General features: G+C 44.8%; 1 protein-coding gene across 2 annotated transcripts in view; it reads right to left on the bottom strand.

Annotated features, from left to right (window-relative positions):
- Positions 1-23,766: 23,766 nt before the first annotated feature.
- Zmat4 (zinc finger matrin-type 4) overlaps positions 23,767-27,324 on the bottom strand; it is a 344,011-nt gene continuing 340,453 nt past the window's right edge. For both annotated transcript variants that reach the window (XM_050146665.1, XM_050146664.1), the window contains exon 7: positions 23,767-26,704. In XM_050146665.1, coding sequence (XP_050002622.1) covers positions 26,689-26,704 — 16 coding nt within the window. In that variant the 3' untranslated portion in view covers positions 23,767-26,688. The remainder of the gene's footprint in view (positions 26,705-27,324) is intronic.

Below are 27,324 nucleotides of genomic sequence, written 5' to 3'. Positions count from 1 at the left end.
CCTTTTCTCCCTGCTCCCACACACACCCTGCCTTTCTCTGCCTGCTTCAGAAGCCGGAGATATTGCCCATGGCAGATACAGTGTGAAGACGTTAGATATCACTGCCAAGCTTATGACACCAGAAAATCTGGAGGTTCAAGGATCAAGGAGAAGGAAATCATTCAGTGTTCCGCATTCTCCTTTTCCTTGGCAAAGAAGCCTGAAACAGAAGAAGAGAGTGGGGTACCAGGGACTCCATAGACTGGCTTAAGCAAAGGACACAGAGCACATACATTATGTCCATGGTCTCTGAATCCATGGACAACCAAGTGATATCTCTAAGTGATGAGATGTAGGGAAAGAGCAACATGAGGCAAAGACTCCTTATACAAGTTTCCTGATGCACCTGCCTAGTACTAAGAACCCTCTAAACATGTTGAACAAGGTTCCTCTTCTCGGGGAACTTCAGAACATGGGCGAGTCAATGATCTGTAAGCAAATGGTCCATGTTGTTAGAACATCTTGACCTTGTTAGGAAATCAAGATAAAGTGTTGGGATGCCTGCCCAATGAGTCAAAGCACAGGGACAAGAAACAGAAGACTCAGGTTGCACATCAATACTGCTGGTAACCTGCAGCCAGCTCCATCCAAGGTCCCTCAGTCCATGAACAACCAAGGTAACTGTACCTGATACCAATGTGATCCCACTGGCAAGGCCCATATGTATCATTTCAGCTCAGAGCAGTGCAAACTGTCAGAATGCCATCACTGCAAGGGCAGAAGCTGTGTAGACAGCCACCTGCCTCTGAACCATTTCCTTTAAAGTCAAATAAATCATGTTGTCAATATTGCATAGTTTTGAGCTGTGCGATCAATGTATCCACCACAGATTATTGAGGAAAGTTGTCAACAGTCACTGATAATTTAGTTTAGTAGTTTCTGCATGGTGATGGATGTCTCTAGTAGCAGAATGTATGACCAAGGGTTCATAGTTCACACTCTACCTATGCCCCACTCCAGCAGTGAGGCTGGTGTATCAGATACTAGATAGGTTTTTATATAGTTTCCCATCTTCGCTCTCTTGTCCTGTAGATAACCATGGACCCAACCCCTTAACCCCCTAACCCAGTTCTGTATTTTATAGATATCCTAGACTCAGAGAGCATAAGTAATAACATTGCACATTATTTTGAAGATGTTAGAACCAGAAAAGAATCCCATAGTACTTTTATGTGTTGTCCATGCTTTGGGTTCTGAAGGAAGGACTAGCTGTGAAGTTAGCAGGGTTGGTGGGTGGTACTGGGAGTTTGGAGGCTTCAGCCCAGAAACAAGGTTCTTAGCTGTAGCTGGTCCTGATGAGGCTCGCTGCTCCAGAGAAGCTCTACCAGACATTGCAGCATCTTAGGGCTCATGTTGCTTTGTTTCTTGCCCCACCAGGATGAATTCCTAGTCACGGCAGCCAGATCAAATACAGAGGGGTCGTATCTCCAAATGGACTAGACACCATGCAGGTAGAGCCCCTCCAGAATCCCCCTATAGGGACAGAATGAGCCCCGTGAGCACTTCAGTTCCGGTGACATGGGCAGATCAGTCAGGCACATTTCCAGATTTTTCCGAAAGGCCATCAGAGTGTGAGTGGGAGCACCCAGGGGTGGGAGCTGATCTGAAGCATGAGAATGCTAGAGACCTTTTATCAAGGACTGCTGGATGAGGAAATGGAAAGATATCACAGAGAGGCAAGGTGCAGGCACAAAGTCCTTGGCACTCCTGTTATTTCTCACTGGGCATTTCAGCTCAGAAGCTATGCTTCTGTATTTTAAAGGAAGATTTACTTTTCCAAATAAAGTCTTCTGTCTGATAGTGCAAATTATTCAAAGTAGATTGATTTCATGCTAATATTTTAGGGGTCATCACCCAACCAGCAAATCCCCTGCAGTAGGAAGGTGAGGACCCTTGGAGTAGGACAGGCAGAGGTATGTAACATGACACTGCGGGGTTCCTAGCAGACCAAGGGGCCATGGGAACTTTCTGAATACCCGGTGAGGTGGAAAGGCAGAGGGAAGAAAGGGATGAACTGAGCATGTGAAGAGGAAGGGGCAGGGCAAACCGTTATCTGGTGTTCTGATTTGAATATGGGTGGTACCCCAGTGCAATAGAGAGGGAGACTGGTTCTCCAGGCTGCGTCTATTGGTGGAGAATTTAGAATTTTAGTAGGTGGAGCCTAAAGGAAACTGTTAAAGGTCCGACCTCCAAGAGGCTCATGGGATCCTGGTATAGTTCTGTTGCCGGGCCTAAATGCAGGCTGTTGGCACCACCACATGCACTAGCTGCCCTCACCAGAAGCCTGAAGCATGGTGGGGGGAGGGAACTGTGCAATCCCCAGGATGGTGAGCCAAAATCAACCCTTTTACTGTATAACACATGTGCCTGGAGTGTCTTCTTAAAGTAAAAAGAAGCTGTACCTACTTCACGTTATTTGCCTGAGAGTCCTTCAGTCTAAGTGACAGTATCTTAACAGTCCTGTTCTGGTCTTAGCTGGAGACAGGATTGGTCACTAAGCTATGAACTGTGGGCAAATCTGTCCCCAGTGGTATTTTTTCTACAGCCTCCAAGCTACCTAGGACTATCACATGTTTAAAAGTGTATCAAATGTATCAGCAGAAGAATAATGTTCAAGTTATTTGAAAATTACATAAAGCTCACATTTCTGCCTTTATCGAGTACAGCCATATGTGCTTAGGAGCTGAATATAACTGTTTCTATGACTCATAGAAGTTAATAGATGTAAAGAGGTTGCCTGACTCAAGGGGCCAATAGTTTGACCATCTGGCCCTCCACAGAGAAGAGTCTGTTGGGCCTGAGAGAGGGGGGAAAAGAAAAGGATCATGATGAAGAATCTTTTCCCATTCCTTTGAGGTTAGAGGGAAGCCACAGGTTTTCCTGGAAGGATCTGCATGTCCATCCAGTATGAACCTTCAGCCACATTAGGGTTTGAAGGTAAAATGTGTCTTATGGGGCTCATGGGTTTGAACATGTGTTTCAGGTTGGGTGTGCTGTTTTTGAGGGTTTGGACAGGGCCTAGGAATCAGTCCCAGGTCACTAGGAAGGGGCCTTGGATATAAATCCTGTCCCCACTTCCTACCAGAACCCTTTGCTTCCTGGTCCACTGAGAATAAGCCCTTGATGACTCATCTGATCCACTTCATCACGCTGCATACCTACTGAGATGGACTGTACCCATCCCCCTGTGTCCCTGCTGTGATAGACTATACCCATCACCCTGTGTCCCTACTGAGAAAACTTTACCCACCACTCTGTGTCCCTACTGTGATGGACTGTACCCTCCACCCTGTGTCTCTGTTGTGATGGACTGTACCCACCCTGCTGTGTCCCAACTGAGATGACTGTATCCACCACCCTGTGTCCCTGCTGTGATGGACTATACCCACCCCACTGTGCCCCTACTGTGATGGACTGTATCTACCCACCCTGTGTCCCTACTGTGACGGAGTGTCCCCATCACCCTGTGTCCCTACTGTGATGGACTGCATCCCCTGAACCACAAGCCTGACAAATCCTTCCCCCTAAAGTTGTTTCTATTGGCATCCCTTTCCACATGAAGGGCTATACATATATACATATACAGGTATACATGTTGTGGGATATTATTTTGACTGGACAAAGATATATTATGTTTGTTTATGTTGCATTTGTTTAATTATGTAAAGATGTGTTGCTGCTTCACCTTGCCTTCCTAAGGCACCTGGTTGGTCTAATAAAGATCTGAATGGCCATTCACTAGGCAGAGAGAGAAATAGGCAGGGCTGGTATGCAGAGAGAATAAGTAGGAGGGGGGGGAGAAATCTAGGCTCAAGAAGAATGAGAGAAAGAGGAGAAAACAAGGGAGAGAGGGGAATGCCTGGGGCCAGAAGCACAGCCACAAGTCAGCCAAGGAGACAGCATGAAAGCCAGATATCCAGAAGGAAAGAAAGGTAAAAAGCCCCAAGGCAAAAGGTAGATAAAGAGAAGGAGGTTAATGATGTGGGAGGTGGTGTATGCTGTGAATAAGTTTTATTTCCACTGGTTAATATGGTTAATAAAGAATCTGCTTTTAGCCAATGGCTTAACAGAGTAAAGCCAGGCTGAAAGAGATATATAGACAGAGTAGGTGTAGTCAGGGAGAAGCCATGTAGCTACAGCTAGGCACAGACACCTCCACTGGAGCCTATTGAAACTTTGCTGGTAGGCAACTGCCTCATGGTGATGCACAGATTAAAGGAGATGGGCTAGTTTAGGATATAAGAGCAAGCTAGAAATATGCTTAAGCTAATGATCAAACAGTATTGCAAACAATATGGTTTCTGTGTGATTATTTTGGGGCTGAGCAGCTGGGAACAAACTAACAGCCTTCAGCCAACAGGTTAATTTAAGTTAAAGAGAAATAGGCTCATCAATGAGCCTAAGCTAGGTTGAACATTTATAACTAAGAATAAGTCTCCATGTCTTGATTTTGGGAGCTGGTTGGTGGCCCCAAAATTAAGCTTGGTACACATACACACATGAACACTCACACACATACCATATATACCATGCACATATACATACCACACATGTAAATACCCGTACACACTGGGCAGTATCCTGAGCATAAAAATCCTCAAAGCCAACTCCCACAGTGACTTCTTCCAACAAGACCACGCCAGTCCTTATGAGCTTATGGGGGTCAATTACATTCAAACCACAACATTCCATTCCCTGACCCCTATAAGCTTGTAATGATATCATAATGCAAAATGCATTTAGTCCAATTTCAGAAGTCCCCATAGTCAACAACAGTCTCAAACTTCTTTTGAAATACGAAGTCTGAAGTCTCTTCTGAGACTCATGCAATCTCTTAAGTACAATCTCCTGTAAAATCAAAATAAAAAAGCAAAATAAAAAAAGTGGGATAGTTCCTCTTCCAACTTACGATGGCATAGGATAAATATTACCATTCCAAACCATGTGGAAAGGAACACAGTGAGGAACACTGGACCAAAGCCAGACTGAAACCCAGCTGGGCAAACTCCAAACGTTGCAGATTCATGCCTGATATCAAAACACTCTTCAGATCTCCAGCTCCATTCTGGTTTGACTGCAGCATACTGCTTTCTCTGGGATAGCTCCACTTCCTGTTATCAGTTCTTCTTGGCAGTATCCCAAGGCAGCTCTAGCATCTCTGGTTCTCCAAAGAAATCTAGGCTTAAAGTTCACAGCTTCATGCAATGGCCTCTCTACATTCAGGGACAACCCCTAGCACATGCCTGGTTTCAGTGACCTTATTCCATAACGCCTTTCCTCTATCCTTAATGCTAAAGCCAGAATCATGTGACTGAAGTTGCCAAGTTCTGCTGCTTGCTGGGGCTGGAGTATGCCTCCCTCATTCAATTATATTTTTTCACCAGTGTTCTGTCTTTCATAGCCTAAGATTGGCTGTCCTGAAACTAGATCTCTAGACCAGGCAGGCCTCAAACTCAGAGATGTGTCAGACTCTGCCTTCAGAGTGTTGGGATTAAAGGTGTGCCCCACCCCACCCAGCTCTAAGTTTTTCTTTAGTTTCTTTCCAAACATTGGAAACTTAGCTGGGTGGGATCTTGCCCTGAGGTCACCGATCTCTTTATCCCATTTCTTAATCCATGTATCTCCTTGAACACAGGATTTATTTGCATTCCATTTCCTGGTGTTCTTTTTCTTCTCAAAATTTACATTTTGTAAATTACCCTGCTCAGCTTGCTTCTTTTGATTATAAATCTTCATTAGAGTTACCACTAATAGCCTCAAAACAGCTACACTAGGCTGTTTTGAGATTTCTTCTGTCAATGGAATTAACCCAAAACTCTTCACTTTAGCCTCAGAAAGACTCTCCAGCTTAAAGCATTCCACTGCTTTCATTACCCAAAGTATCAAAGTCCAAATTCCTCCAAACAAACACATGGTCTGGCCTATCATAACAATATCCCACTCCCTGGTACCAACTTCTGTCTTATTAAGGTTTTTACTGCTGTGAAGAGAAACCATGATTAGGACAACTCTTATAAGGATTCTTGATATATGGTGGGTTCACTGCCTAAATAACAGAATACTAAAGACCTGATGTCTCAAAGTATTGAGGGAAGTAATTGTTCTAGTTGTCCTTTGTATCATGTTAAAGCAGTCTTTTGTCTTCTTTCCCCTACTGTATTGAGTATAAAAGTGTATGGAAAATGAAACGCAGGTGATTTCAGTATCCACTGGAACTCCCTCTTGGTACTCTCCTATCTTTTCTGCTTTATTATTTTCACTCATGTCTTCATACCCTTTACTAACTTTTCTAATCCCCATGCACCTACCCTGTTAAGTGGTATTTTTGTTGAAGCTGATCTCCAACAGAATGACCTTGAAGTCAAGCCTGGGGAAGTACCTTCAGGTGAAGAGAAAGTCTTTCCCAGTACTGGTGTCCCCCTTGCCTGCTGTCCCATAGGAGACATACTAGGTGTCTGTTAACTCATGATTCCCTGAAAAATGGAGAAGCCAGTGAATGTCCTTATACTGAGAGACACAGATGAAGCTGTATATGTGTAATAGATATTGGGCAAGTATAGATAGGGCAGCTGGTGGATGGCCTTAATCTGAGAGATACAGATGAAACTTTGACATGCAGCAACGTAGACCTGCAGTCAGGACAGGGACTCCCATCAGTCCTGCTTACTATGTGCCTGCCTAAGAGGCAAGGGGCCTCTGTTAGCCAGCAGCTAACCTCTGTTCCTCCAATGGCTGCCCTGGTCCTCACATCTCAGCCCTTCGTCCAAGCAGACAATCTGCCATTGCTTCTGTTTCTGGGACCTTGTCTTTTTCTTAGCAGGGCATTTCTGGGGACAGAACTTGTTACAGTGACCAACATGGGAAGCAGATCAATGGGGCCATTTTATAGCTTGCAATATTAAAAATATAATAAAAAGTGGTAGGGGTAGGAAGGAAGAAGTGTGATAGAGACGCACAGTGGAAGCTGCATTTCTTTTTTATGTTTCAAATCTAACGAGAAAAAATAATCATTGAACATTTTAATTTTACAGAAATAAAGTCAGTTTTTCATAGGTCACCTTAGAGGAGTGAATCTCTCTCTACAGCAGCATCGACTGGTGAAGAAACTATTGCAATGGTCCATGTGCTCAGGGAACACTCAGAATGACGCTCATGCTAATGAAGGTGCAGAGACACTTATTTAATCAATTCTCATTGGCGTATTGGCTAGTGACTGTGGCCATTAGACAGTGCAGACCTATAGGATATACAGTAGATAGTCACAAGACACTGGATAATACGTTAGGCAAAGTTAGGTTAAAAAAAAAAAAGAAATAAACAACTTCTCTGAATCCTTCTTGATGGATTCTAACAGGCAATTTCTAAGCGGTCATAACAAGGAAGCCACAAGATTCTGCTCTTTTTGAGGACAAATGACAAACCTTGGTCGCTCTTGTCTCTTGTAAGGATCAGCAACAATAAAAAGAAACAGGCAGTTAGAGCCAAGAATTTGTTTTGAAACATAAGACAGCAAACACACATTTTTCATCAGCTAGCGCAAGAAACAAAAATATATTTGGAAGCCTATTTCTTACATTCTCCATAACACTCAAAAATGGGACTACTACATCAAAAGGAGAGTCAAAAAGATTAAGTACAGAGACAATTTGAGATGGAAAAATGGGCAGCTGAGAAGCAGAAAGGGGTATAAAATTTGGTAGCTGGAATAAGCAAAGATGAGATACCATTGTAACGCAATCATTGGACAGCAATCTGCCTCACAAACTCCTCAGACAGGATTGGTTCTAAATAATAAAAAGAGCCTGCGAGAGGACATTCACAGAGCTCTCCTTGAGGGTGCATCAAAAGGCAAAGAGCTACTGACAACTAAAGCTGAGAAGAATCGGATAGAGACAATGGTGCCATATGCTGCTCAATCATCACAGAAAACATTTGTAGATATAAAGACAGACCCAAGGCGCAAACTGAAAAAGGCCATTGCAAGATCATCAAATGAGTGACAGGAGGCCCAGCGAGATATATTTTAAAGGGACATTTTTGCATTTCGAGTATTAGGCAAAATTTCTGAATGTTCTCATATAAACCCAAAGGAAAAATCGGTGATATGCGCCCTCATAAGAAATGTGAGCACTTCCAACACCATGCTGGATAGTTGTATTTGAGAAAGTGGCAGCCATGGTCTTTACACTTTCCCAGTCTTTTCTTGAGCAGAGAGCACAGAATCATCTTTAAAATGATAATTCTGTTGAAATGATAATTTAAGTATTGTAACTAAGACACTAATTTATGAGAGAACTGTTGGCTTTTGTTCTTCCTGGCTATCAATACGATCAGTTTTATCCTAGTTAAAGTATGGGCAGGATTGGCTCTCCGCATCTCTTTCACACACCACTCCCAGTAATTACCTTTTGAGCCCTTCATAAAGCTACATTTTTAACAATATTCAGAAATTGGTCTAAAATAGCCTATCATTTTTCACATTTATATCTTTTATGACCGCCGGAAGTGTTAAACTTTTATGCATCATGATAAAGCTAGATCTGGCATCTCCTAAGGTCAAAAATTTCATTTTAATCTTGCAGAGAGTCCATTCCTGGCTCTACACTTCATAAGAACCTAATCACAATTCCAATGTCCCCTAAGTCCCCCATTTTCCAAGTAACAATGCATAGCAATAGACTGCATTTCTGTTTTTAGACATTTTGTTCCCGGAGATTTTTCTGAATTTGTGAACTTAGCATTGCAGCTCTTGGAAGTGATGTTAACCTCTAAGCTGTGGCTCAGTTTCCCCATGATCTGCCCCCACTTTGCTTCATTCCCTCCTTAGGGGTGGTCTACTGTTCAACAAGATTGTTGTTTTAACGTCAACTGCTATTTCAGCCTGCAATTGCATCTCCACAGTTACAGGCCTGCTTCTCTGGCAGCAGCCTGACAGCTCAGGCCTGGTGGGATTTCTGTTCCCACAGGCACTGCCCCTGTTGTTGCTACTAAAGGTAGCTTTAACTAAATCTCTATTGTTCTGTTCATAAGTAAGATTGGAGATTAAAAGGCTGGGGTGAAAACCAGCAAGCTCAGAGAGGCAGAGTAGCAACTAGCTGACCCTCTCTCCTTGCCAGCATCTCCAAAAGAGAGCATCCTTCTGACCCACCAAAGCATAAAAAGCTCTGCTACTCCAAATCCCTCCCAGCTACTTCCTGTGCATCTCTCTAACTCTTCTGGGTATGCCCTCTGATGCTCTATGATTACTTTCTGCCAACTAGCTGCTAACCCAGCCTCCTGACCCAAGGTTAATTTTATTTAATTAACACAAATGCAGACTTGGGCTTCACAGTGTGATGGAATATCTCCCAATGCAAGATTACTTATTAAAACATAAAGTAGGAAAGATCTTTTTTGGTTGGGGCTGGGTCCATCCACTTGAAGCTGTCTACTGAGGAGAGGCAGTAGGAAGGAACACCAGTGAAGATAGGTTGATGAGCCTATCCCTCTGTTTATCAGTTCTTGGGGAGTTACTTCAGAATAACTGTTCCCCAGTCACCTGTGACACTCAGTGTCTAGACGGACTCTTTAGGCAGATCTGGACAATTGCATTCCCATGCCTGTATTTAGTGGGAGTATCTGCAAGGCTAGTCTCTAATCCAGCTGAGTTGGCTTACAGTCTCTATAATCTTTTCATCAGAGTGGTCAGGCTTTTTCTTTGTAGCCTAGGACTCTGCAAACAAACAACAACAACAATGAAAGAATTGGCAACTGCTGCCAATTTGTAAGACCCAGAACGGCCATTATAACATATACTGGTGGTGAAAGCTCACCCCAGTTCAGAAGGGAAGGACACAGACCCTACGCACTGGAAGGAATATGAACAATTTATGGCTGTAGAAGACTGTTTCCATCAAACCAACTCCAGTGAAGCATAGCACACCCAGGCTAATAGAATTCTTTATTCCTCGGTCTTCACTTTTTTGTTCTCTTGTGTTGTAAGAGGTAGGCAAGCCTTGGACAATGGCTCTGCCCAGGAGCTTTTTTAGGAGCAGAGTCTGACTGCTCATCTCTGTCTTTATTACTTTTATTTCTGCCTTGATGTTAGGCCTGGGTATGCACAGATCAGCTAGGCACACTTCTCAGTCTCTCCATGGTAAAGTTACCATAACAAAATGTCATAGAAGTAGTATAAAAGCCAACACACATGCCAATGGACTAAAATAAGATCCAGATATGAATTTGTTGAGCTAGAATCACCTGACCTTAGGTTAATAATACAAAAATATGCAGTGGTGGGAAGACAGCATCTTCAACAGTAGTGTTGAAAACTAGGCTATACATGGAAGAATAACTAGATCTCTGTTGCTCACCCAGTTCCCAAATCAACACTGAATGAATCAAATATATCAGTGCAAGACTTGGAATACTAAAATAGTTAGAAGGGAATGGTGTGGACTACGTGTCAAGGTACGTGGGAACTGGACTTGAAAGGTCATGTGTCACTGAGGAAAGAAGACCAACAATTGACTGATGTGGGAGTGTCATATCAATCTGTTGATTTCATTGGCTGAGCAATAAAGAAACTGCTTGGCTGGCCCTCATAGGTTAAAGCATAGATGGGAGGAGAAAATAGAATAGGATGCTGGGCGGAAGAGGAAGTGAGGGCAGACTCTGCGCTGCTTCCAGAGGGACCGGAGAGACACCATGCTCAGCTCTCCCGGGCAGATGCACGCAATGAAGCTCCTCCGAGTAGGCTAGAATCTTCCCGGTAAGCGCACCTTGGGGTGCTTACACACATTATTAGAAATGGGCTAGTCCAGGTGCGAGAATTAGCCTGTAAGGGCTAGAGTTCATGGGCCAAGCAGTTCTTTAAATGAATACAGTTTGTGTGTTGTTATTTCGGGCATGAGCTAGCCAAGCGGCCGGGGTGTTGGGGACGCAGCCCCGCTGCTCCTATTTCAACAATTGACTAAGGTGAGCTTGTGAATTCTTTCTTCCAGCCAGTGAAGGGTTGGTTGAAAGCCGAATGGGTAAAGCAGCAGCCTACGCAATGAGAGAATGGATGTCTTTGCCAGCTTACAGAGGGCAAACGCTAGAGTGGGCAGAGAGCTCAGAAAATTTAACGTAGAGAAAAAGAGCCCAGTCAAAGAGTAGACTATGGAACTGAACAAATAGAACTCAAAAGAAGCAACACAGCTATCCAATAAACACCAAGTGTTTAATGTCACTAGCCACCAAGGAAATCCAAATTAAGATTACTTTGAAACTCTTGCTCCCTATCACATGCCTATCAAAGGAAAACAAATGACCACAAACACTAGCAAGAATGGAGGGGAAGGGGACACTTGGTCACTGTAGGTGTGAGTGTAAATTAGAGCAAGACCCTGCATAAATCACTGTGAAGGCTTTTTTTAAAGGCTAAAAATATGATATCACTCCTGGACATACACCAAGAAGACTGTATCATAGGACAGAGATCACTGTAAATCCATGTCCTCTGCTGCTCTCTTTACAATAGATAGAAAGTAGAACCACCCAGAGGCCTTTCAACTGATGAGTGGACAATGGAATTTTATTCTCTATAAAGAAAAATGAAATTTCAAGGAAAATGGATGGAATTGGACAATATTATATTGAGTGAAATAACCCAGGCCCAGAAAGACAAACTCTGTTTTTTTCTCATATGTGGATCTTAGCTTCAAATTGCTTAAGGTGTAGAGTCTGTGGAGGCCAGAAAGTAAGGAAGGAGTCATGCGAAGTGGGGAAGAGGCATCAAGGACACAGGGAGAGGAGAAAGCATCACATGCAGTATGAAAGTAGATAAGGGAAAATGTTAAGACTGCGAAGATTTCAATGGGGAAGGGATAGGTAGTGGAGGGAGGGTTGGGGTATAGGGCAGAGTTAACCAAAACCAGGAGTGTGTGAGGAAGGCACACAAACCTGCAAATATAAAAATTGGTTTGCACAGAGGCATTCTGCATGGTTGCATAAGGCTCCTCCCAGAAGCCACGGGTTTTGAAATGAATATCCCAGCACCAGCGGTGGACTGATTCCCTGGGAATTATTGGCCAGGGAGTCCCCAGGGGCTTGTGCATCAGCAAGAGCACATTCACTCCTGGAAGTTTGCTAGAAGCAGATGATAAAACCCTGCTGTTGAAGACACTTCTGATTCAGGAAACAGAATCTAGAACTGAGTCCTGAGCCCTAGACAGGACATTTACATACCACACACACACACACACACATATACACACACACATGCACACACACACTTACACTTGGAGTCAGAAGGATTGGGGAGGGATGCTATAAAATGCTGTTTTCTGGACAAGACACAACTGTTGCAGTTGTGAATACAGCCGCTGTGGCTAGCTGTACAAGCCCTTCACACATGGCGGAGGCAGTGGGGGAGGTGGTGGGGGTTGGGGCAACACACATGAATGGAGAATGGAGAGCAGTTGGGATAAAAAAAAAGAGGGTCAGCAGGAATAGCAGGGGATAAAGGAAGACAATGGGGTGAGTGTGCCCATCATACATTGAATAGATGTATAATATTGTCAAAAATAGAATGGAAAAATGAGAAGGAAAAATGTATTTGCTTGTTTCAATGCTTAGCAGAAGAACAAATAAAATTTCACCACTGTGAGCCCCCCCACTACATAGAGTCTGCTCACGATGTGAAAAGAATCAGCCGTAATAAATACATCATAGCTGTGACATGAGTTTGAAATACTTTTGGAATGAATAAATGATAAGTACTTTTCACAGAGAGATCTTACAGAATCCCCACAGCTGCATTTTTAAATGGGTATTATTATTCCTAACTTCCAGGTGAAGAAGGCGAGCAACCTCTAACAATGCAAAGGTGAATCTTTGGCTCTGTGCAGGACAGCTGAGAAGAGGCAGTAAGAAAGCCACTGCCAGCTTGTGAATTCTGTCTAACAGAAAGCCAGTGGCAGGGGTGAAGCCCAGAGCTGCCTTCTTTCACAGGACTCCCTGTTCCGGATTCCATGGTAAAGTCAGAAACAAATGATGTTGGCAATACTCAAGAGGGCCCGGGGTCTGGCTGCAGGGCAGACAGTAGGAAGTGGAGGTTCAGAACTTTGCAGCTCTGTGCACTTGGCAGTGGGGATGCTGGAAGGAAACGGAAGCAACCTCCTATGTTGCTGTTGCCTCCAGGATAGAGCTCTCAGCACTTGACTTTGGAAGAACAGCTGAGGGAGTTTAAGCAGGTAACTGGATACACCCTTAGCGTTTGATAGGACGCTAGCTACAGAGAGGGCAACGGGGTCAGCATCACACACTCCAAACAGCTGAGTAGTGTAGGACTGAAACTTTTCTGGAGAGACATCAACTGTGCTGTGATGACCGCCTCAAAGGATTGAGTAAAGCTGCATAACAGAACATACCAGAACAGGGGCATCATGGCTGCTGCCACATGATGGGGTTATCTTCATCCAGCTGGCCTCCTCATTCCTGTTTGCTCAATTGACCAATGTAATCATGTTGGGTCTGAGAACGATGTTGAGATGGAGGCGGGGCAGAAAGCAAAGTCAAGACAGAAGAGGTTCTAAGCAGGTATTTTTACAGAACAAATATTGGAGGTGCTTCTGGAAATGAGCTATTGGAGCATGGCAGGGAGTTGGTAACACTGAGAAAATGGTGAGACCTGCAGAACTGTAGCAAAAGTTAGGAAAGGATAGAGGAAGTGATGTACCAGATGGAGCTGTTTGTCTTTACTCGGCATAAGAGGGCTGGACATTTTTGGCTGGCTCAAGCTGGCTAGTGTGCACCAGAAACAGTGCGGAGTGCTCTTACCTCAGTGAAACCAGTGTAAAGCCCACGGTCCACTCATTGAAGGTCAGAATCAATAGTTATATGTGTACTACATCCCAGTCTATGAGTAGTTGGCTGGTCCTTGCACAGCTGAGCAAAGAGAATTATCTAATGAAAGGTCTTGTGTGGCCGGTGACCCCACTGTTTTCCTTAGAAACTTTTTGCATGTGTAGGGGAACAGTGCTTGCGCCCTGTGGAGGCCCAAGGCTAATGTTGGGATTCATTCTCAATGGTACTTCTGCCTTATTCACTGACACAGGGGCTCTCAGCTGAACCCCAGAGCTCGCCAGCACACCTCGTCTTTCTAGCTGACTTGATCTAGCGATCCTTCATTGCCACCTTCAGTGGCTGAAGTCACGAGTGGGCTGCTGTATGCTTCCAGCATTCCCATCAGTTTCTGGAACCCTGAACTATAGTCCTCATTCTTGGGAAAAAAGGGGAGTCACTGCAGGTTCGTCGCCTGGTCCCCGTGGTTCTAAGGGTTTCTTTGGGGGCTGTTTTCTAAGTCTGAAACCTCAAAAACACAAAAAGTATTCTCAGGGTCTGGTGAGAGCAGGAGGTGTGTGGAGGGGGCTGTGATTTGAATCTTTGGAAAGCATCAAGTACCATCTGTAGAGAGTGGCCTCACAGCCCAGATTCTGGCCCTTCTTCTCTGGGTAGTTAGCTACAAGTTTAGGCCAGTCGCATTGTCCTTATTTGCATTGGTGCGACCCAGCTGTAGAAGGATGATGCATATAAAAAAACTTCAAAACAAAAGGAGTCCCGAGGGCTGTCCTCAGAGAAGGATGTTGAAGCATGGTAGGCTAGACCAGCTCTGCAAACTTTTCTCTCTCTCTCTCTCTCTCTCTCTCTCTCTCTCTCTCTCTCTTGTCACTTGGATTTATCAAATTGACGGCTTGTGCTACTGATGAATTTCTTACGCTCACCTGCATTGCCTGTCTTGTGGCCTTACTTCCGCGACAATTACACCGATAACCAGGGCCTTCAGTCACTCATAGAAGTCATTTCTGCTTACCTTTACAGAACTGAGACAGTCTAACTGACTTTTCTTTGGTCGAAGTTTCTATGTTTAGCTGACTTTCCTCATGGACAGACTGCACGCATGACACAGAGCTTTCAAAAACTTGGCAACCGACTCTTTGTCCCACATCACAGAGTGACTTGATTTCATCTGTTTCCTTATGTTTTTTTTTTTTTTTTTCTGGGGGACGGGGCTTGTGATCAGAAGGAAAAGAGAATATATTGTTGAACTGCTTAAAGCCTTGAGATACCGACTTCTGTTGATGGCCTGAACTGGCCTGGGCTATTTCACAAGCTACCGGAGGAAATTGACATGACAGGTTGTTTGCGGTGAAAAGCAGGCCCTTAATCAAACAGACAGGGCTTCATCCCTGTGCTTAAGTGCTTCCCACTGCAGGACAATTCCATTTGTCCCTGGGCGCAATGAGCAACTCCGTGTTTTTTTATTTACATAAATTCAATTACCAATTATGTGATTATCAAATGCATTTCTAACGAAGGGCTGTAAGTTTGTGGCAAGCGCAGCTTTGTCCTCACCCCGAGATCCTCTCTATACTGGGTTTCTTAGCTTCCAGAAAGACCCATGGCAGTGGCTTGTGTCTGACGGACTGGTTCTGCCTTTTGGTGTTGGGGGATGACGGCATAACCCAAGCTCAGGCAGACTGGCACCTTTACCCGCCTACCCTCTCAACAGCTGCCTGGTTTCCTGGTTCTCTACAGCAGTGCTTTGCTGGGCTTTGTCTCTCAACTGCTGGCACCACTGAGGCCAGGTGGTTCCCTCTGCCCTTTCTGTCCTACAAGATCCTGTGCTGATAGGGTATGTGTGCTTGAGGGGGGATTTGGAGGAGTTGGTCCCTTGAGAGAGGAGGCCCATTGTGCTGGTCTTTCTGGTACAGCAGAATAGGCAGAAGGATAGGTTGAAAGGAATGGACCAGAATGGGACATTAGGGAGCACTCGTGACATCCTATATAGTATGACAGGAAAGTACCTCTCCAGATGCCTCAGGATGGGCAGATCTGGAGCTAGAACTCTGCCATGCCTGAGTCTCTCCCATGCTTTAAAGAAAACTTGGAAGCATAATGTAAAACTGCATGTCTGTCTCCAGACTGGGAGTCCTGACAAGGTCATTCTCAGTTTCACTTCTATAGACCAAGCCGCTAAATAAACATCTGAAGACTCATGTTTTGTCCTTTCCCCCAAAGCCCAATTTGGCCAGATTTTCCTTTGCCATGTCTGCTCTGCAGTCCCCCAGCCTATGGCACATGATCACCCAGCCAAAGCATTTCCAGAATCTAGTGCTCCTTGGCCTCCACTCCCCAGAAGCAGAATTAACATGGGGCCTTCTATTCCTAGGGAGCAGTGTGCTGTTTGATATGCAGTGTGATCATGATAGCTCTCTGGCCTTGCATTTCAGAAGCGAACTGAAAACATCCTCTTCCAAAGGACTTTACTCTTTGTTTCACCGAGTCTTCCATGTCCAACTATGAGGGACAGAGAAAACAGTATCCTGACTAACAATTACAAAGGATTAAAAACGTTTAAGACCTTGTGTGTAAATAAAAGTCTTTAAAACCTAAAACTCAGCACATGCTCACAGTGCTTACCATTTTGAAAAGCAGCATTCAACAGAACTCGCGTGGAGGGGTTTCTTATTGGGGGAAAGTGAACAGGACAAGGCGGGAGAGGAGAGGGGAGACTGGCCTCTGAGGACAGGAGCAGCAGAAGAGAAGAGAAAGGTAGAGAGAGGGGGAGAGAGAGAGACGAGACAGAGACAGACAGGCAGAGAAGCAGAAAAAGAGAAAGGAAGATCTGGGAGGAGGGCAAGGCCCACCTTTAAAAGGGAATTAGAAACATGGACAGAAGCTGCTCTTAGTGGCTGCAGCTGAGGACACATCCTGTCAGGATTTCAAGGGCAGGCGGGTTCAGATGTCCGGATACTAACCCACAATACTTCAGGGTCACCAAATATTCTGTTTATACTCTCATTATTTACACCCCAGCCTTATCAACCATCAACCATCATCACAAGGGAGTTTATTCCTACAGTGACCGTGCACCAGGGTAGGCTGCCCTTACCCCGCTATTCTTCTCTGTGCTGTGCCTTATGGGCATTTCTCCGTGTGCGCCACCCATTCAACCCCAAGCGGGTGCTTTGGCCTGACTCCTCTCAGTGGTAAGTTTGATGTGGATGGATCTTTGGAGGAGCACTATCACGCAGACGCTGAGCCCAAGGACATAAAAGGCAGCCTTTTCCTGGCCCTGTTCTCAATTGTAGCTTCTAATGAGACCTGCCAGCCTCGACTCTATCTTATAAACATTTCCCCAGCATTCCTAAGCCCAGGCTGAAGACAGTTCCTCATTTCTCACCCTAGGGTTGACACGTGTTGTTCCTTTGTGACTTTTGGGGCCAGTGGGATTTACCAGTGCTTTGTTAGGACTGCACACTCAGAGGCAGGAGATATTGAGAAGACTCTTGTTAGTGACTGGTGACAGGCACGCGCCCGTGCTGTTGCCGACACCCAGGCTGCAGGATGTGAACTGTTAAAAAGCTGTGAGAAAATCTTTTCTCTGTTGCCCTTGGGCTACACACTGGATTCATCCTGGATCCCTGCCTCTCGCTTTGTTAAAACTGTTTAACATATTTGGATATAATATTAAGTTGTCTCTGTCACTGCCAGCTGAAGCTAAGGGCACCTTCAACCATTCTAGAGGCACAAAATAAAAGCGCAGACGGGCCAGGAACAGAATAAAGTGCACAGGAATGACTATGGCATTTGAGCATCACCCTCTTGCTGCTGACAAAAAGCAAGGAATCTTGGAAGTCTTCGAGTTTGCGACCACTCGTCTTTCTAGGCAGGATTGGCAACACTTAATAGTACCGATGGCGCCAGCGCTCCCTTCCTGGGTTCCAGCGAGGCTCCTGGACTGCTTTAATTCACATCTCTAAATAGAGAAGCAGGAGGCTCTGCTTCATTTGGGCGTTGTAATAAAAGGCCCATCGCTTTACCATCCTACAGGCTCGGGCTATATAATGGCTAACCTCATTCTCTCCCTACCATTTTACCAGCAAAGTCAAACCTGGAGGAAATAGCGTCTTTTCTAGAAGTCCATTTTATCTACTGCCAGGGCATTGCTGAAACTTCAGCCTCCTCCCTTCCCGTTCTCTTTCTGTGTCTACACCTTGATTGCCCTCATGCACGAGCAGAATTTTAACATGTGTTCATGATTATGACTAAGGATGATTAATCTCTCCATATCCTGAGCCAGGGAAACTTTCCGTGGTTCTGAGCATCAGTCCCAGGGTCTCCTACATGCTAAGGAGGTGCTCTGCTTTGGAACTGCCTTTGAAAACCATGTGCGGGTCACACATACACACGTGGCCCTTTTGTTCCTGCCTCTTGCTGCACTGTTAAAGTCCCATCCATACTTGCCGAGAAGACTCTCAGCTGGAAGAATAGAATAAGTAGAGAGAGTTACTGGCACAGAAGAGCTACCCAGGGGAGCAGAGACTGCCCCTTCCAGAGGGGCATCAGTGGGATACAGCCTCAGGACTGAGCTCATGGACCCGGCTCCAGGAGGAAGAATGAAGGAGCAGGATTCCGGCCTAAGCAGGAACTGTACTGCAGGCTCCTGAGAGCTGACCATGAGCATCAAGTGTCACTGTGGGCAGAGTGGTACACTAGGCTCTGGGTAGGAGGGAAGACGCCTACCCCACTCCTGACCAAGGCCAAGTTAGTTTCTTATTGGCTCATAGGTCTCTGAAATGCATTGTGCCCTCAAGAAGACGAAAGGGAAATAACCAGGTTTCAACTCTACAGGAACCCACTTGCCTCCCAATTGTAATGAGGACTTAGCTATGTCCTCACCCCGCGCCCTCCCCTCTGACATTCACAATGTGGAGAACGCTATGAATAACTGGTCCTCTTCCGGAGGCAGAGATGTCCAACCAGGAGCAGAGGGGCAAAGCTAAGGTGCTAACGTGCTGACTTATTTGAAGAGCTGGCCGTTCAGATCTTCACGCGCACTTGTCTCGTCGGCCAAATTTGCAGAGCGGGACTCCTGCGCAGTAAGCAGATTTATGGAGTGGGTGAGTCTCGACTCGCAAAGTCTATGACTCAGCAATGTCTGCTTGACATTTATTACACTCAAGCAGACTGGCAGCCATAAATCCAGCTTTACTTTCGCTGTTAAATGCCTCCTTTCCTGAAACAAAGGAATAAAGGTGAGCTGTCCACAGCTGCGCTACTTACCAAAAAATGTAATAAAAAATAACAAAAGGTCATGTTGGAGTAGGATCACTTTAATAAGAAAAAATATGTGCATACTTCATCCAGGGCACATAAGGGCGCATGCTGTGGGGAGCTACAGGGAGGCGGCATGGACACTCTGTTGATGGAGCAACTAGGATTCCCCAGTGGCTGCTCTGAGATTCTAATGGCTGGCCTTCAGCTACCTGTGTGATGTTCCTGTACTGGTTTAAAGCCCATCTGGCTGGCAGAGCTGTAGGCACAGACGCTGGTGGCTTGTGGGATGAAGGGGAACAAACTCTCAGGGGTCCCTTAGCTTGGGTTGGGGGTTGTTGTGGTGTACAGAGGACAAGAGACAGATAACGGTGTCTCTGGTATTCACAGCGACAGCTTCTGGGATACAATGGGTTTTCCGCTCTTTGGGAAGCTCTTCCCTAGAGGAGTTGTTCTAGCGGCAACCCCCTCCAACATGTGCTTTAATGCCGTCACATCTTCAAAATGAGCATGCTTGGAATGGGGGTGACGGACAAGACGGTTTTAAAGACCAGTTGCAGTTCTCTGTTATACTGAATAACTACTAGCTAGTTGGAGGGTCACAAAGAGAGAAGAAAGGCAGTTTGTAGGGCCTTTTCAAATCTATCAGAAGAAAATTCAAAGAGTATAGCTGGGTTGTGGAGGCATGTTCAGCTTCCCAAGGACTCAGGCTGCCTCTCTAGCACACCATCTTCATCATCATCTTCATCACCACCACCTCCATCACCTTAGAAATCTCTTCCCTTTAGGCTGAAGGGATCACTATTTGAACAGCATGGTAATATAGTTCACGCACTCAGGAAGCTGAGGCAAGAGGATCATGGGTGTATGGCCAACCTCAGCTACAAACCCCAGGCCAACATTAAATAATGACAATGAAGACTGTCTCTCAGCCTCACTCTTAATACTGAGTAACTGAAGTTCAGGGGGAAAAAGTCACATAATGTGTCCAAGATCAAAACAAAGCATTGGCATAATAATACATTAACCCCACCTATCTCTATCATTTTCCCATAATCTATCTTTGCTTGTGTTTAATAACTTATTGTTAAATTAGCCTATCTGTATGACCTAGTTAGATTTCTGTTGCTGTGATTAAGAATTCTAACCAAAAGTAACTTAGGAGAAAGAGTTTATTTGGCTAACAGCTCAATGTCCACGATTGAGAAGAAGCCCAGGCAAGAGCGTAGAGCCAGGGACCAAAGCAGAGACAGCAGAGAAACGCCGCTTTCTCTGCCTTGCTCTGCCTGCTTCCTCACACAAGCAGGCCCACCTGCCTAGGGGCAGCACCATGCACAGTGGGCTAGGCCTCCTTCCAATTAGCAATCAAGAAAATGTCACACAGACATGCCCACAGGCTAGTCTGCTAGAGGCAGCTCTTCAGTAGAGATCCTTTCTTCCCAAGTGTGTCAAGCTGACAGCAAAGATTTGATGTCACCCAGACTCTGATAAACAGCACACATGCACACTCATGCGCGTGTGCGCATGCACACACACACACACACACACACACACACACACACCTCTTACACCTCTTGTTTTAATTTGGATCATCATCGACAAAAGAGTACATGGTTTCTTTAAATTTTTTTAAATGTCTTTTCCTTCTGGTGGTTCCCATTTCCCTTCTCAGATGGTTGGCTAAAGATAATTTCAAAGGGAAAATGATTAGTACTTTTTAAATACCAGCAATAACTGAGAAAGTAACAGACCTTCCCTAGAAGATGGTCTCTTGCTTGCACTACAGCAGTGGAGAGAAGCCACAAATAACACCTGACCATGAAGTTGGGGAGGGGAAGAACGGGGCGGGGCTATCTTGGAGCCAGTGAGTGTGGCAAGGAGCAAAAAACAAAGATGAAATCTCAATATTTGCTTCTTTCTCTCCTAGCACTGCCAACAGCCAAAGCCTGGTTGAACCCCAAGTCCCAGGAGACTTCTTTCATCACAAGACCCCACAAGAATTCACAGGGGACACTTGTCTAGTTTTCAGGGTTAAACTTTGTAAACCCAAGAGCGATGAGGGAAGAAAAGCTATACAAAGAGGGTAGTCATAGGCTTATGAGCAGCCTTAAATTAAGTGGTTATAAGGAGGATAAATGAAGAATAAATACTTTAAAAACTACTTTTAGGGAGCAAGCGTGAACCTGGCTTTTCAGCTTGCCTTGCAAATGGCATGGAGTCTCGAAATTCCTTGCTATCAGTCACATTTGCTAGATAAGAGTGACAAAAAGAAAACAAAGGTAGAAAGGACAAGACACCCCAAACTTCTGACAGTGTAATCCTCAAGGCCTGTGGCCACAAAGGCCACAGTAGGAAATGAGGAGCTAGCTGGCAGCATTCGCATACAGAGCCGAGCCATAGGAGTCCATCCATGTACCAAGAGCTGAAGACTGGCAACCTGCAGGGCAGGGCTTTCTTCCCACAGTCTGCTCTGGCCCAGAACCTGACAAGTTCTCTCTAGGTGTGAGTGGAAGCTCTCTTTCTTGCACACTGGCTGTCCTCCATTACATCATTCTGAACCCAGCCGAAGAGATTAGGTTATTGATAGAACAGGCAAATATTCCTACACGCTTGCCTACACAATCTGGAGCTAGTAATATTAGAGGAGCTGATCACTCTCCCAGTTTGCAGCTTCTCAGAGACTTCTCCAAGAGGAGTGCACCAAGGGAGAGAGAATAACTCCTGACTCGCCAGTGATAGTCACCAGTACTAATGTGACAGCCTTGATTAACAATGGAGTCAGTTTTGATCAACATCCGAAGACAGTTTTGAGATGAACATACATGCGTGCGCATGCGTGAGCACACACGTACACACACACACACACACACACACACACACACACACACACAGAACCTGAATGGTCTCAGAGCAGATCCTTCCTTAGCCACTGGCTAAGAGGAGGCTTGAATGCTCCTGGCCTTCCTGCCAGACATTCCACTACTTCCTTGAAAAGCAGCAGCTCCGGTGGGAAGTGTGTCGAGAATCCTCCGAAGAGAATCACAGGGGAAGCCATTATTGTGTGCAGCTGTTTTCATTTCCTTCAAGTAAAATCAGCGCTGTGTATGCATTCCCTCGTTCTCAGAAGCCCAGTCGCCCTTAGCCCTCACTGACTCTGGTGACCACAGGAGAACTTGAGCTTGGACTTGGGATAACCTCAGCTGACTCCGAGTGACAGTAGGTTGTGGATCACTTATTAATGGCAGTTGGAAGGAATTAGATTTTTTTTTCCCTTACTCATATAATTTAAAGATTACAGAGTATGGGTTTTAAAGGTCAGAGTGAATTACTAATTAAGTTGAAGCATTTGAAATTAGCATGTAAAACCTCTACTCATAATAGCGATTAAGGAATAATTAATCATGTGGAGGAATATGGCTGCCAAGTGGGGACAGTGGTAAAATTACTTTTTAACTAGTTACTATGGAGTTTCCAGATGATGTCACTGGGAAACTGGATAGTCCTAGCTCCATTTCCTTCTCTTTAGGCTGCTGGGTTTGTTGTTGCTGTTTTCAAACTAAGGGCTATGAAGATAGCCCATCAGTAAACACCTTATCAAAGTGCTTCCTATACAAGCAACAGAGACCCCACATTCAAGCCCCACCTAACTCAGATAAAGTCTGGATATGGTGGCACATCCTTGAAATCCTAGTGCTGTGGAGATAGAAACAGCAAGACCTGTGGGGCTCAGGGGCCAAAGCAAGGTTGTGAGAGACACTGTCTCAAAAACAAGGTGGATGGTGCCCGAGAAGGAACAACACCCAAGGTTATCTTCTGGTCTCCAGGCAGAGGAGCATGCATCCCCTCCCCCACACAGTGCTTTTATAAACCGCACGCGCTTAACAGGTTTTCAAACGGCACAATTAAGGCAGATGTTCACTAGTGCTGCCGACCTCATGGGTGCTAAGGAGCACACAGAGCAGCCGGAGTGTGTACCTGTTATTCCAGATGTGAAGGAATCTACAGCCATGGTATGAGAGATGTATTCTCAAAACCACTGTAATTTTACTATAAATTACTATAAAGGCAGACATTTCAACCACCATAATATCATTTCAGATACTCTGAAGGCCAATGTTGACTCCTCTTTTTAAGAATTTAGAAGCCTTTTGGGAGGCCAAGGCAGGACACTGACAGTTCCAGGCAAGCCTGAGCTACAAAGAGAGACCTTGTCTCAAAATAAATAAATAAATAAATAAATAAATAAATAAATAAATATACATAAAAGAACAAACAAAAGTATAACTTAAAATAATTAATAAACTTTTGATTTTGTTTGCTGGTTATTTGGTGTTGTCTGGTGGTATATCTACCAGTTTTGGATTGTGTGCTTAGTCTATCCTGACACACTCAGGATGGCAGCTTCTTGAATGCTCAGATGGCAGATGTGGCTGCCACATCTGGCCTTTGCACATCCAATTTAAATATCACACAGTTGATTTTCCTCACGGATCTTCGATGAGGAAAACCACTAAGGCAGCACGCACAGGCAGACTCGTTATCTTAAGCAGTTTTATTAATCAGCTAATCCACACAACAAACCTATGAGGTAGTTTAACATGCCTTGAATATGAACAGATTCGAAACCAGAAATGAGGAGGGGATCCATCCCTACAATAATATGTGGAACAGACAGATCCTTCTTAATTTTATTCTTACAAATGAAAAGTAATCCATTGGACAAGCTGATCAAGTGAATGACAGACGGGTTGGTGGGGGGTGTGGTTACGACCTGGCAGTCTCCTACTGGGCTTAGTGTTTTTGTATTCCCACTGGCTTGTCAAAAAAAAAAAAAAAGAAGTCTCACTCAGCTTTGACCGAAAGGCGGGGAGTTCTGCAGGAAGTCAGTGCTGTACATGTGGCCCCTTGTTCTTGCCTTTTGATATGGTTGGCCTAATAAACTTACTCCAACAGACAGCGTGAAGATCCCTGCAGTTCCAATTTATGTTCCTATGTCATCTAAGAGGCCAAGAAAGTTCAAATCCTATTGGTCTTCCAGCCCAGCAGCAGTAGATGAGTTTTATGGCTACTTTATCAGCAGAAGGGATCATTGCTGCATTTGCTGCTTAGTGGATTGCTTTATGAGCATATTTATTAGTTTGCCGGGCTGTGGCGACTGTATATAAGGAGAGCTCGTCAATCTGGGACTCACTGCTGTGACATTTGTGGCCACTGGCACACAAGTTAGCCTCAAGCTTATTTCTGCACTAAAAGGGAAGAACGTTTTGTAAAGCAAATTTGAATTGTATTGCCAGGACAGGACTAGGGAGTGATTTAGTCTCCATGGGAATCAGGGCTATATGCTTGGAGTTCAGTGGTAGAGAACAGGAACAATGCGTGTCAAATTCCCGAGATTATGTCATGGGATGGGAAGAGAAGAGAAAGACCATATCAACCATCAATGACTGTCCAATTGAACATAGACATCTCGGTTTAACACAGAGTTAATGGTGTGTGTGTTTTCCTTGTGTTCCAGGGTGTCCAGAGCGATGGCAGCATGTGTCTCTCTTCTTTCCAGCAGAATTAACTGGCCGTTTGAAAACATTTGCCCTAAATCCAACTCCCATCTACCCACAATGAAATCAGAAAGTAATATAAGACTTAATTAAACATACAGCCACACCAAAGGAACAGTGCACAGCAGTTTTCTGTGTAGAGGTGTTCCTATTCTATGGTCCCTAGGACACAGGAGCATTTCTGAGCTCTCCTGCATCACGTGGTCTGGGCAAGTGTTCTTCACGGTGTGCTGGAACGAAACTCCCCTTATCTGCGTGGGCTTGAATAAACGTGAGGACAATCAAACCGACAAGATTTCTGGTGGGGTGCTTGAGTCAGCTTGCCAAAGAGCAATGGTATTTCGATGAGGCACTCTGAAATAATCAGATTATTGGAGCTGGAGGTTCAACTATAAAGGGCTTGGCAAGGCTTCACTGTAACGCAAAGGGAATCTATGTTCCTAGGCTTTTCTATCTTAGGTCGTTAAAAAGAAATAAACACAACACTTCAGGGAAAGAGCTCAGGCACTAAACATAAACAGAAAAAAAGATTTAAAAATACAAAACTCAGACTATGCTTAGTTTACAGCAGAATCGGCAAATAAAGCTGTATCCCACACATTCAGAAGAGCCATCACTGGACGGTTGTAGCTCTGTTGTGTGCTTCTTCCCAAAATAGCAAAATAGAACTCGTGTCACCACACCCGTCCTCCTCCCCACTTGCAGCGTGGGGTGGTGTGTGACCTTCCTTTTCGCAGCCACAGTGACTGTGACCCCCTCACACAACAAAACAGGCACCTTAAGAACAACACTGTACATCCGTGTCGTCTCATGTATTGCTCACTGGCTGTAACCACTTCAGATCTCCGTGGAAAGCAATGACGTCTGGAAAAGTCCGACTTCATTAGATTGGTGGTCACAAGGTGTAAAGGGCTGCTCCAGCCAGCTGAGAGCCCAGGAACGAAAGTTCTGCATCTACCTTGTGGTGTCTACAAGACACTACCTCCCATCCCAATGCAGAGCAATTAACCCTGGAGGAGGAATTTTACAGTTGCACTCAGACTCCATCCCGTCTGGTCTATCCTCTACCCAGAGGCATTCTTTTTCAAATCACCGATTCCCAGCTCGGCAACTCGATGGAAGAGAAACAGAAGAATGGAGCTTCTTTAGGATTTAGTCACTTTCTCCCGAATCATCACTGTCCCAAATGAAAGCCCACAACTCAGGCCAACTTTCTAAGAACTACTTCCATCTCACTCTGGGGTTTTCATTCTCCTTCGGATACCTTCAGTAAAGCATCACACCAAGGTCAGCTGCTACGGCAACATTTGGAGTTAATAGGATCATCATGCAATCAAACTAATTCTTTTCCTAAGCTATGATCTGGCAGCTTGCAAGGAGAACTTGGCTTAATCTTGGGAAGCTCTCCATCAAGGTGATCCAGGGTGAAGGTCCTTCCTCTCTGTTCCCACCTACTCTCATGCTCCTGGCATGTAGAGACAAGGCTGGCTCATGGGTGTGAAGCAGGAAGGACCAGTAGTCTGTCTGTTACATAACTTCCACAAAACCACTATTTGTTCTGTTTCTGTGGGTGTTGTCACCAACTATGTTCCCCGTGATGACAAAAGTATGCTTGTTAATGGATCTAGGAGACTTACATGATACTCATGAAGGGTCTCACGGAATCACTGCAACTCTAAGGAAATCTAGAATAAATAGGAAATTAAATTTTTTCACTCTTTGTAAGTTCAAATAATGCTCCAACTAGCTGCTGTGCGATTGCAGTTTGGAACTTGTGCTAAACATGTTACCGAGAAAGGATTCTTTAAACTCATCTGAGTATAATTTGCCACTAAATTAAATGAAGAAAAGAAATCTTATCTACTTCCAAAAATCAGGATTGGTCATGTGTTAATCTGTGCATCCTCGAAAGAAGTGTTCATTGCTCGAGAAAGGGTCCTCTTGGGGTGGGTGAGCAGTTCTCTGCCACAGAGAAATGCCGGCATCTCTTCTCAGCTCTTGACTGATGCATTCACTACTTATTCTTCAGGCTGTAAGACAGAAAGGAAGACAATGGTACTCTCCTCCATAATTACACAGGCTGGCACTCCCCTCTCCCACTCTCCCTCCCTTCAACCCCAACACCATCACATTTAAATTAGGGTGAATTTAGATGGTGAGTCATTTTAGCGTGTGTGAGTATGTAGTATGAGCGTGTGTGTACACATGTGTCACATCTGTATGGCAGTCAGGAACAACGTCAAGTTTCCATCCTTATTTCTCTCCACCTTTACCCTCTTAGCCATCTCCCCAGGTCTTCTATAGTGATTCTTTTACGAGATTAAATAATCTGTATTATGTAATGGCTGAATGATCAATGCCATCTCCATATTGTGAAGAATCTGCACTTCTATACTCAATCCAGATACTTGCTCCTTTCCAAATGATCTTAATAGAAAAGCAACAGATGCCCAAAGGTGGTTGGTTCCTTCCATAATATTTGTGCCACTATTGCACTAGTAAACCTTGCAGATAGGCTTCTGTTGTAGGTCAAAGGGTTTGTAGGTGGGTGATATTGATGCCTGTTCTCCTTTGATAGCTTGCATAGGACCTTCCAGCATCACGAATGCTGGCTAGTAGGAGTAAAGCTCCTAGCTGGGCACCAGCTTGA

The sequence above is a fragment of the Alexandromys fortis genome, unplaced genomic scaffold (assembly GCF_014885135.2).
Source record: "Alexandromys fortis isolate MF-2015 unplaced genomic scaffold, M_Fortis_MF-2015_v1.1 scaffold_55, whole genome shotgun sequence".
NCBI classification, from domain to species: Eukaryota; Metazoa; Chordata; class Mammalia; order Rodentia; family Cricetidae; genus Alexandromys; species Alexandromys fortis.
The sequence above is the reverse complement of the archived record's forward strand: the minus strand, read 5'-3'. Positions and strand labels throughout refer to the sequence as shown.